General features: G+C 40.1%; 1 protein-coding gene across 1 annotated transcript; it reads left to right on the top strand.

Annotated features, from left to right (window-relative positions):
• The first annotated feature begins 2,248 nt into the window (after positions 1 to 2,248).
• LOC122070450 (DNA (cytosine-5)-methyltransferase CMT2-like) lies at positions 2,249 to 5,386 on the top strand. Its single transcript, XM_042634601.1, has 3 exons — positions 2,249 to 4,872; positions 4,976 to 5,041; positions 5,117 to 5,386. The coding sequence occupies exons 1-3, from the start codon at positions 4,723 to 4,725 to the stop codon at positions 5,369 to 5,371; spliced, it is 471 nt and encodes a 156-aa protein (XP_042490535.1). The 5' UTR covers positions 2,249 to 4,722; the 3' UTR covers positions 5,372 to 5,386.
• The last annotated feature ends 5,407 nt before the right edge of the window (positions 5,387 to 10,793 follow it).

Below are 10,793 nucleotides of genomic sequence, written 5' to 3'. Positions count from 1 at the left end.
ATCCCATCAGCTGGTTGTTGGTCTGCCGTCCTAAATAGGAAGGTGGTTTGGCATTGAGAAGAATCCATGTTGTCAACTCAGCAGGCATCTTTAAACTCATACGGAAACTTGTTTCCAATCCTAACACATATAGGTCTCCTGGGTCCAAGGTTCAAGAACTCGTTTCAGCCCATTATCTTGAGAACACTATGTTAGATTAGATGTTACTTTTTGAGGGCACACCATCCTTTTTTTTTTTTCATGCTGTATGATTACCTTTTTGCCTTTCTTTCTTCTATCACCTCTGCTTCTGTTCCCCTTCCTATTTGTCATGACATTTCTCTTGATGATCATTCAACTTCTTCTCCTTCTGTAACACCCTGAAATTTAAGCAACTGGGCCCAATGGTATGACCCAGTTCACAGCAGAGAGTGGATTGCTTTATTGTGGATCTGTGGTACTTTGAGTGACGGAATGCAGAAATTTGGGTTTTTCTGTTATAGTCCCCACTCCTTTGCAGTGAAGATCTGCCCACTCCTACCATGTATAGGGGCATGTTTAAGGGCTCTAATGCACCTACCTTCGTGATTGATGGAGTCTATAATTAATTTTAAATTAATAAAATAATGGGTTAATTTATGGGTCATCAACCAAACAGGCCCTAAGGTCTGTTTTTGGCTATTAAATAGGGTTGGAGTATTGCTGTTCATTCCTTTATTGCTGCTAAATTCGGTGGAGCAGAGAAGGGAGAAAGAAGGAGAAAAGGAACGGAAGAAGAGAAGAGGAAGAAGAGAGGTGTGCTGTCACTGTTGCTGTTGCTGCACCAGTGCCTCTACTGCTGCTCCTGCTTCTCCCTACGTGCTGCTACAGTAGGGAAGAAGCTAGAGAGCTGCACAACTGTACCAGAATCTCCCTACCATACCTGCAAGTCACAGACACCACAAAGAGGTAAATTACCCTAACTCACCCTAGTGAATTTGGCCAGGGGTAGGGTCAGTTATTAATTGAAATTGGTGTGGGAATTTGTTTGTGGGGACTTAATTTAGCCTCCCACGGCAAAAACCCCAATTTCTGGACCCCAATTGGACCTAATTGGCTATAGGATTGTCCCAGAAACCATAGGTAATAGGGTTCTTGCCAAATTGGGTGAAGAGGAATAAAATTGAAGGTGGTTTAAAGCTCTGCATACCCTAATTTTGTCTGAGAAAGGGTAGATGCCGCAGAACACAGAGTTGGGTTACCCGGGTAGAAAATTGGGAGAATTGGGAACCTAATCGGCCAAGTGTTCATTGGGTTGGACTGAAGTCAGTCAAATTGACACCTCATTCAGACTAAGTATGGTTATAGTAGTAAATAGGATGAAATGTAAGCTTGGGAATTGAGAGAATGGCTCAGCAGAATTCTGCCTAAAGGAAGGCAGAAATTTTGCTGTTGAAGGCCTGTTCTGTCAGGAAAAACCGGCCTGCCAGTTTGGCCCTGACAGTATTGCTATTTTAGTCTTAAATGTGAAGTAGATGCCCGGTAGTATCGACTGCCCTGAAATTGAGTATAGGGTATAAAGGTAAAGTTTTTGACCCGAGACAAGGAGGGAATACCCGGGTAGAGAGTTGAGATGTGGAATGCCAGTGTGGGCCTTGGTTGTGCAGGAAACCTCACTCCAATACCTTTAAAGGTTGTGGGAATTACATACTATTCCTATTTGGTAATTAGTGATCTAATTACTATAGGTTAGTTCCAATAGTCCAACAATGGAAGTGTTACCTATGTGGAGAGGGTAGGTGACCTACATAGAAGCTGGAAGCTGTGCTGGTATGCTAGCTTGGTCAGCTGGGAAACATACTGACCTGAGATCAGTATTTTGTGTACCAGCTGGGTATGGATTCCAATGAAGGAATTCAATTTGGTCACAAAATATAAAAGTTAATAATGGATAAAGAAAATGAAATCAATTTTGAATATGAATTGTTAAATTTGGAACCTGAAATACTCGGCAAGGATGCGTGCAATCGGGAATTTAATGAAAGAACATCAGATTTGGGTATCAAGTGAGTGGGTGATTGTTTAATTTTATGGAGTGTTTCTATACTCTTATGTTTTTGCATGCTCATGTGTAATGTGATGGATACCATTTTATGGATTTATTTTCTATAAAATTTATATATTGCACATGTGGCATGATTTTACTTTGTATGATGTGATTGAGGTTTTGTGGATGTGTAGTACTGTAGTTGAGTGGTGATGGTTGTAACATTGACAGTTTAAGGCACGGTGTGGCCGAGATGTGGATTCCGGTACCATGGGCTCAGATGTCAATTCTACAGTTATGGCCACAGATGTGTGATTGGATGCTACAGATGCTGTGGATGCATGCAGATTGCATATGGTTAGGATCGTATCTCAGTGCTATAACCCCTTGCCAATAGGAGGTAAGCTATTGGCTAATCCCACTAGGTGGTTGGTCGTGGAGGACTACTACACCCAGATATGACATACTGTATCTTGAGAGGGCGCAACATGGTACGACTTACTATACTCATGGCTGTTGGACAACATGGGAGATCGATGACGGTGTGGCATTCCAGGACCATGGCTGTCAGGGGTTAGCTGGGGGCCGAGGTTCTTTCTGGGATTGGTTGACTCTTGCTTGTAACTAGCTTGTATCTCTGAGGCCCGACGTACTGGGAAGGAGATACTACCTACGTTGCGTGTAGCACTTATACCAATATTCTGAGACTTAGTAACTAGAATGGAATTAATATGATAAATGGATTATGTGGATTATGCATATGGGGCATTTTGGTATGGTTTATGTGTGAGCATGTGATTGCATCATGATGTGTGTGTGCTTGCTTGCTCACCCCTCATTGATTATTCTTTTTAGATAGTGGAACAGGAGCTGAGACGGATAGGTGCTCAGTATGATTGTGAGGCCGTGTCTGTGAGATACATCAAAGTTGGATGGAATGTTCCTTCTGCTTATTCATTTATTTATTTTTATTATTGAGTTGTAAGATTTATTTATTTGATATTGTAACTTGTGAGAAATTTTTTATTTTGGGCCTATATTATTTCATCATCATAGTTATGATCACCATGCATATGCTTTATATGGATCATATATGCGTACTTTGATTTAGCCGGTGCTCTTAGGGATTTGTGTGGGTTGTACCCTGTGTCCGTGATCCTGGGTATGGTACGCTGATTGGGTTGGGAATCCAGTGTCGCATACCTTAGCTAAATTTAGGGCAGGGTGTGATATCTTCATCTTCCCTCACTAGGTTTATGATTGTAAGCGTCAGAAGGCACCTCAAGTCATACAATCATTAGATACCTTGTCTGCTCCACCATAATTTCCTTTGAATCGAGTTCCTCTTCCTCCTTCCAAGGTTTAAGATCTTGATCTCACCCCTAATCTCGCTAAGCCAAAAAAGAGAGATTTGGCAATATCTCACATTATTTATTAGTCAACTCGGTGTAGATATGGTCTTTGTAACCCTTGAAAATTTCCTTTTGCCCTATTTTAGGCCTTCTAAACACAGTGGAAATATCAGTTTTTTAAAAATCAAACCTAAAATGGTATTTTGACTTCGTACCCTATGTAAGTAATATCCAACTCTCTGGACCCTAGTCTAGTATGCTCTATTCCACAAGCTATATTCCACATATGACACAACATCTAATACTTTTAGAAGTGAGAACACATATAATCAATTTAAAAAGTGTAAATAATCATAAGAATTTAAAAGTCATCATATATTTCCTTAATTGTTTACCATTTAACATTGATGATTGATGAGTCACATTCACATACATTGAAATGACATAAGATAAGCCACATGACTACTTAGATACAATATATATTACATAACACATGTAGATATATTACGTGTAGTGTAGGAATGAAGTTTTGAAAGCAAAAGCACCGAAATCCCATCAACAATGTGTTTTTTCTTCGAAGTGTAGCGATAGAGGTGAGTTTTGGGCTGTGTCTCTATGAGATGGGGTCGAGATTTGGCGAGATCTTGATCGAGATATGATTGATTTTATGTATCGCCTGTCATCTCTTCTCGGAAAGTCTAAAAAGAGAGATAATAGTGAGATCTCACCGAGATCTTAAACCATGCCTCCTTCAGATTATGACTTCCCTATTGCTGTATACCAAGCGTTCTTGTACTTTTTTTTTTTTTTTTGGATGTTATGTATTCGATTGCTAAGTTTGTTGCCTTTCAACATCTCTCTCGTTCCTATCGCCATTTTGTCTTGTCTTTATATTGTTTTTCTATTCCTCCTTCATATATAGATGCTCTCTCCCATCCTGATTGGAAACAGATAATGGATTTGTCATCTTGAGATAGATACATTGACCAGTCAGAAAATTTGGGAGCATAATGTATTACCAGAAGGAGAAGAACTTGTGAAAAGGGTTATTTTTTTTTTTAATTATTATTAAATATCATCCTGATAGTACTAAGGCTAGACTTGTAGTCAAAGGTTATACAGTTACCTATGTAGTTGACTTTTTTGAGATTCAATCTCTCTTGCTGTTAATTTGGATTGACCTTTATAACAGTTGGATGTGGCGAATGTTTTCTGGTATAGTGATTTGCAGGAAGCGGTGTAAATCTATGTACTAGTTTATTTAATTATTGTTTGCTTCTGTATCTAATTTAATTCCGTGTTGATTCAGACATTCCAAAGGAGAACTGCAATGTATCTTCATCCAGTTCCACTGATGCAGTCCATATGAATAATAGTGGGCCCTGTTTGGATGAAAGAGCTAGCTATGGATATAAAAAGTCAGAGCTAACACTGTTAGATCTTTATTCTGGTTGTGGGGGAATGTCAACTGGATTATGCCTCGGTGCCAAACTTTCTGGTGTAAATCTTGTTACGGTAAATCTTGAAACCCTTAAAGCTTTCCATTTCCTCAATTTTGATATTTTCTTCAACCCAGTCCACTTTGTGGAGTACTTATTTTCTTCTCTTGCTATTGTAGAAATGGGCTGTCGATTTTAATGAATCTGCTTGTGAAAGCTTGCGACTTAATCATCCTAATTCACAAGTATGCCTTGACATTCTCATGGATTAAGTAGGTGGCCTGCACAAATCATTGGAATGTTTAATGGTTTTTTTACAGATTAGGAATGAATCTGCAGAGGATTTTCTTGACCTATTGAAGGAATGGGAAAAGCTTTGCAAACGGTATGCAGTTGATTTAAGAAAATCCTACAGAATTCCAAACGAAGATGAGGGGAAAGTAAATCCAGAGTACAAGATTCCAACTGGTGAACATGAAGTTTTGAGGCTAGTAGATATTTGCTACGGTGATACCAGTGAAACAGGGAAACGCGGGTTGAAATTTAAGGTATACCAACAAATCAAACCTTTCTAGCAGTCCTAACACATGGTTGCTTAAAAGCAATTTTGGAGCCTTCTGTTTTAATCTTTTGATGTCCTACAGTAGCCATTTTCCTTTGAAAATTTTCCCAGTATAGCATGATGCTGTCATATTATTATCCGGACCACTGGGAGTTTCAATGCTTTATTTCGTTATTCTCATTCATAGTCTGCACAAAAGTACGATCCCACATTTCCAATGTGATTGTTCCTTTACTTTCCCTCTACACACTATTGATTTAATAACATATATATCTTGCTGTTGGAAACTGTAATATTTTTTTTTAATTGTCAAATATGTAGAAAGGCATAGAGATCATGTATACTGTTATGCATCATATTATACTTACCTTTCCACAAGTACAAAAAATCATGCAAGCTCACACCAGGAAAATTTGTTATTTTCTGTGGGCCCAAGCCCACCCCAGCGAAAAAATGAACTTGAATCCCCATGTATCTTCAAAGTACACATACCTTTTCCAAATATACATATTCTACTCCTCTCCTTCCTCAGAATACTGTATCAAAGTCATAAACTTCATGACTGTAGTACCACACCCAGATCATCTAAGTAGATCACCCTAAAAGAGATAGAACAAGCAGGGGTAATCAGATTTCAAAACAGAAATCTCCCTTGCACACCAATACAGCTCTAATGCAAATTTCTCCAAATAAAAGCTAGATTCAGAGTTCAAAATGAAGATAGGCACCTAATTTAACAAGCATGCATAGCTGCACAGGATTGATAAGATATTAGACAAATTGCCATAGCTTATCTATCGACAATTGAAATTGTGGTTGTGCCTGTAATAAGTACAGGTCATGCAAACCTTATTGAGTACAGATTCTACATTTTAGGGGAAAAAACCTAGAAATAAAGAGCCATATGACTCAGGTGGAGATGAATTAAGTGAACAGTGTGGATGATTATAGGGAAACAATTTTTTTTTAGGTCACATACGGAGACAGAGCAAGGTAAGAAGTGGGATTCCTTACTGATTTGTTGCAACAACCCAAGATAGCCACCAAAATATGAAGGAAGTTTATCTTCTCCAACAACGATTTTGGTACCAAGGTTATCTGCAAAAAATCCCAAGCCCATCAGTGAGAAGAAGAAAAAAATATGCCCAAATCTGAAGATGAAGGAGAGAGACAGAGAAGAACGAAGATGATGAGAGAAGAGGAAGAATGGAGTACAAAGTCAGATTTCTTACCTGGACTTGACACCTTCTTCTCTCTCTGCGTGGAGTGTTCTGGATTTCTAGGATTCAGTGAGTCTTTTCAGATGGAAACCCTGCAAATCTGTGCGAAGAAGATGAAGGAGAGAAAAGGAGAAGAATGAAGATGATCAGAGAAGAGAAGAGGAAGAATGGAGAATGGTTGGATTTCTTACCTTGACTTGACACCTTCTTCTCTCTCTGTGGTGGAGTGTTCTGGAGTTATAGGTTTCAGCGAGTCTTTCCAGATGAAACCCTGCAAATCCGTGTGAAGAATGAAGAAGGGTCGGAAGTTTACCTAGACTTGACACCTTCTCCTTTGCGCCAAACTCAGAAGCTTCTCTCGTTTGAGCCTTTTCACGAATTTTATCGGGACCATTGGCTTTAGAAACCTGCAGATGTTCCAAATGGAACGTTTCTCAACTGTTGAAACATGGTTAACCGTGTTTCATCATTTCCCATTTTTCCTTTTTCCTTTTTTTTTTTTTTTTTTTTTCGTTTGCATAAATGAAAAAATGAACTGTGGACACCAAACAGAAGATTTCGTTTTTTTGTTCCGATAAAACGAAAAAAAATGCCAGAAACATTTTTTTGGATTACTACCAAACGCAGTCTTAAGATCCCAGGTGCAAAATGCTTTTTCCCTTTCGAACAAAATATCTAGCACATTTTGTTTCATGACGGAAATAAGAATTGTCGTTCAATGAGGTTTTGTGTTAAGAGATTAGTTGAACCATAGGGTATTCTGGTAGTGTGCTTATGTGTAATTTATACATAAGTCTTTCCTTGTAAATTATTTATATTTAATGTTATAAATACATTCCCTCTCCCACAGTTGGAGAAATATTCTGTTCTCTCTCTAATCATGGGCTGTTTTTCTCCACTTTCTATTCTCTCCTCTTTCTCTAATCTCACCTCCTACTTTCTTCTTTTCTCGTTGTGTAGGTATTGATTTGAGGCTCTAATACTGTCATGGGCTGGGTGGTCAGTGATGAAAGAACGAGAGAAAGACTTTCAAACCTGCCTGAGAAGGGAGAATTCGAGGGAGAGAGAAGAGAGATTGCAAGATATGGAGAGAAAGAGAGATTCGTGGCCGTTACCCAGTGCACAAAGGCTTCCTGCACTTAAGCAGGGTTCTGGGAGGGTATATAGGTAGACAGCCTTACCCCCTTTACGGAGAGGCTGGTTCCCAGAGAAAGAGAGATTCGTGATCAGGTCAAAACAAACCCCTCGCCTCCTATTTATACCTTCATGTATAGAAGCCCTAATACAAGTTAAAAGATGAAAAAACCCTTATGTACTGACCCAAACCTAGATTTAGGTAAAGGTATTGTCACACCCCGTTCACACAAAACCGGACCGGTGACCGGGTTAACTCCGGTTAATCCAAACCTGCCAGGATCATCTGATACAGTACCCAACCACAACATACACACATCTAAGATAAATGTTCAAAAGTTCAGTGGAAGACTTAATTTACCTATAAATACCCCCAATATACTTGATACCCAAATTGTAGTATATAGATAAATACATGTGGGCCCGCAGGCATGATATTTATACAAAAAGAATAACAATTCACGTATCAAGTACATAAAAGGGGTCATCTAAAGAATCAAAAAGTAAAACTCTGTACGGCGTCAATACTGTGGTCCTGCAGCACAGCCCTCGCACGTGCAATCCGTACCGTGCTCATACTCCTCGGGGACCCACCAATCCTCATCGGGGAACTCAACTGTGGGGCCCGACACTTGATCTTCAGGTGGGTGACCTGCAAAATCATCTAAAAGAGATGTACACGTGGGATGAGCTCACTAGCTCAGTAAGTGAAAAGGACCACACAAAATCCACACAACAATCATATCCATATGCACTATATGCCATGCAATTCATTTTAAACCTCATCCACCTAAACAACGTTACTAGGTCTTTGGTTTGGTATTACTGCAACCACAGTGCGCGTATGCTTCGGGTACTAGCCGCGAACTCCATCCCGCGATACACCCATAGGGCTATCGGAGAAGGCCCACCGTGAGTACTCAAAAAAGTAAAGCATGCCGACTACCAGCTCTCAACATAAAAGTAAATAACAGAAAGTAAAGGTGCTGACTCCAGCAATTTAAAAGCAGTATGATTGGCCCTCTTGAATATACCACTGAGGTTGTCGACTGTCCTAATGACCAGCCGGGCGTATGTCTAACCGCCACAGTGACCCGACACCCGCGACCACTACTTCCCCTCAAGTTATAACCCAACACCTCAACCCCTGTTGGGAAGGGTCGTAGCACGGGAAAATGATAACCCTAAATCGCATGCTTCTATATGACATAGTACGATTGCATAGTGCCACCGCGTCCCATTCCACGGGCCACCAATGCACTCGTTTCCAAGCCGACTACGGCATCTAGTTTAATAATGCATCATGCACAGTGATCCCATCATTCATCACATAAGCACATCAATCATTTAGCATTGAGAAAGTAAAACACAACACACATGTTATATCATATGAGGATGACTAAGCTACACATAATCTGCATGATGACATGGCTAGTCTAGATACAATTGAATGAATGCCAAACAAGCCTTAAAATAAGGTCAAACGTCCTCTCCCCACTACGGGACGTGACTCACGCCCGGTACGGGTGAGATCCGACGCGAGAAACGTAAATTTTGGTGAACCTATCATAAGTGAATAGGATTAGCATTTCAGCACTTTGGGGTCAAAACTAACAATATTTGATGACAAAATCATGTTTAGAATCATAAAAGAAGGTTGCACGTCCGTTGTGGGTCCATTCGGACACAAAAGTCATGTTGGGCGCCTCTCGGGTGGGTCGGACAGCCCACCTGTCACGGCCCACCGGTCATCTCAGGTGGGCCGGTTGGCCCACCAGTCTCGGCCCGCCGGTGGGGACCGAGGGCCGGTCATCTCCGGCGGGCAGGTCGGCCCACTGGTCGTAGCCGAGGGCCTGCCCTCTCAGGTGGGTGCCCTCAGGTGGGCCGTGCGGCCCACTGGTCTCAGCCCACCTGAGAGGGCGGAAAAATGCCTTTTTTCCCTGAAACTTTTCCCAACCTTTGGAGAATCAAATGGAACTTTTCCAATCACATTTTTCACACATTCAAGGTCTTATAAGATGATTCTAACCTAGATCTAAGTTAGATTTAAGGATTGGAAAACCATCTTACCTTCTTTGCTCAAGAACTCTTTCAAAACCCCCAAAAATCACTTCTTAGCTCAAGAAATCCCCAATGCTTTCCCAATCTTATAAACATTTCTTCAAATCCTTCAAAATCAACACATAGACCATCTATTAAACCTTAGATTCATCATCTCAAGGGGGATTTACAAGATCTCAAGGAACTCTACCCAAATCAAGGGCTTTACTTGGGTTTGGTGAAAGTTTAAGAAACATAGCCTTTGCTCACCTCCAATCGTAGATCTCGTGTTGGGGATCACTCTTCCGGCGTCGAAATGGGAAGATCAAACCTTGGCGCTGCTTAAATCCATTTCTTCTTCCTCTTCCTTCCCTTTCTTCTTCTCCGTTCTCTTTTCTCTCTTCTTTTCTCTCTCCTCTTTACTCTTCTCACCAAACTCCTTAATGTAATAAATGAGAAAATGAAAAACACAATAATGCTATTTATACTTTTTAAAACCGTTAGTAACCACATGGGTGGGTCACTCAGGTGGGCGGATGCGCCCACCTGAGAGCCGAAAGTTGGCCACAAGTGGAATTTTTATGGAATTCGACTCTCGGCATGTATCTCACTCTCGGCCATAGTTGTCACGGCACCAAGGCGAACCAAGGCGGTAGAGGGTTGTCTAAGTGCTTAGGCGAGAAGACGCACGCCTTGAGGCGAACATGGCGACCAATTGTTATTTTTTATTTTTCCTATTTTCTAACATTATTTAGTAAGCTATATATACCTTGTATCATAAAAAAAATCAAGATTAAGCAACATCAAGTCATTAAAAATCAACATTTAGCCATATTAAATCATAAAAAATTAACATTAAGTCATATTAAGTTAAAAAAAATCAAAATTTAGAGAAATGCTCTGGTTTTATAACAAGTTTGACTAGTCAAATGATATTATTTTTACATGAGACTTTTTGTATCAGTTATAATATAAAACCAGCTTTCCAACAAGTCTAAGATTACTTAAATCTAAGTTGTAATGACAAAGTTATGCTCTGGT

This window comes from Macadamia integrifolia, unplaced genomic scaffold, assembly GCF_013358625.1.
Source record: "Macadamia integrifolia cultivar HAES 741 unplaced genomic scaffold, SCU_Mint_v3 scaffold928, whole genome shotgun sequence".
NCBI classification, from domain to species: domain Eukaryota; kingdom Viridiplantae; phylum Streptophyta; class Magnoliopsida; order Proteales; family Proteaceae; genus Macadamia; species Macadamia integrifolia.
Note: the sequence above shows the minus strand (reverse complement) of the source record. Positions and strands in the feature narration are given on the sequence as shown.

Excerpts from the sequence above, each read along its gene's own strand:
- LOC122070450 (XM_042634601.1), top strand. The coding sequence starts at position 4,723 with ATGAATAATAGTGGGCCCTGTTTGGATGAAAGAGCTAGCTATGGATAT. Across the intron at positions 4,873-4,975 it reads CTGGTGTAAATCTTGTTACG|AAATGGGCTGTCGATTTTAA; the intron begins GTAAATCTTGAA and ends TTGCTATTGTAG. Across the intron at positions 5,042-5,116 it reads TTAATCATCCTAATTCACAA|ATTAGGAATGAATCTGCAGA; the intron begins GTATGCCTTGAC and ends GTTTTTTTACAG.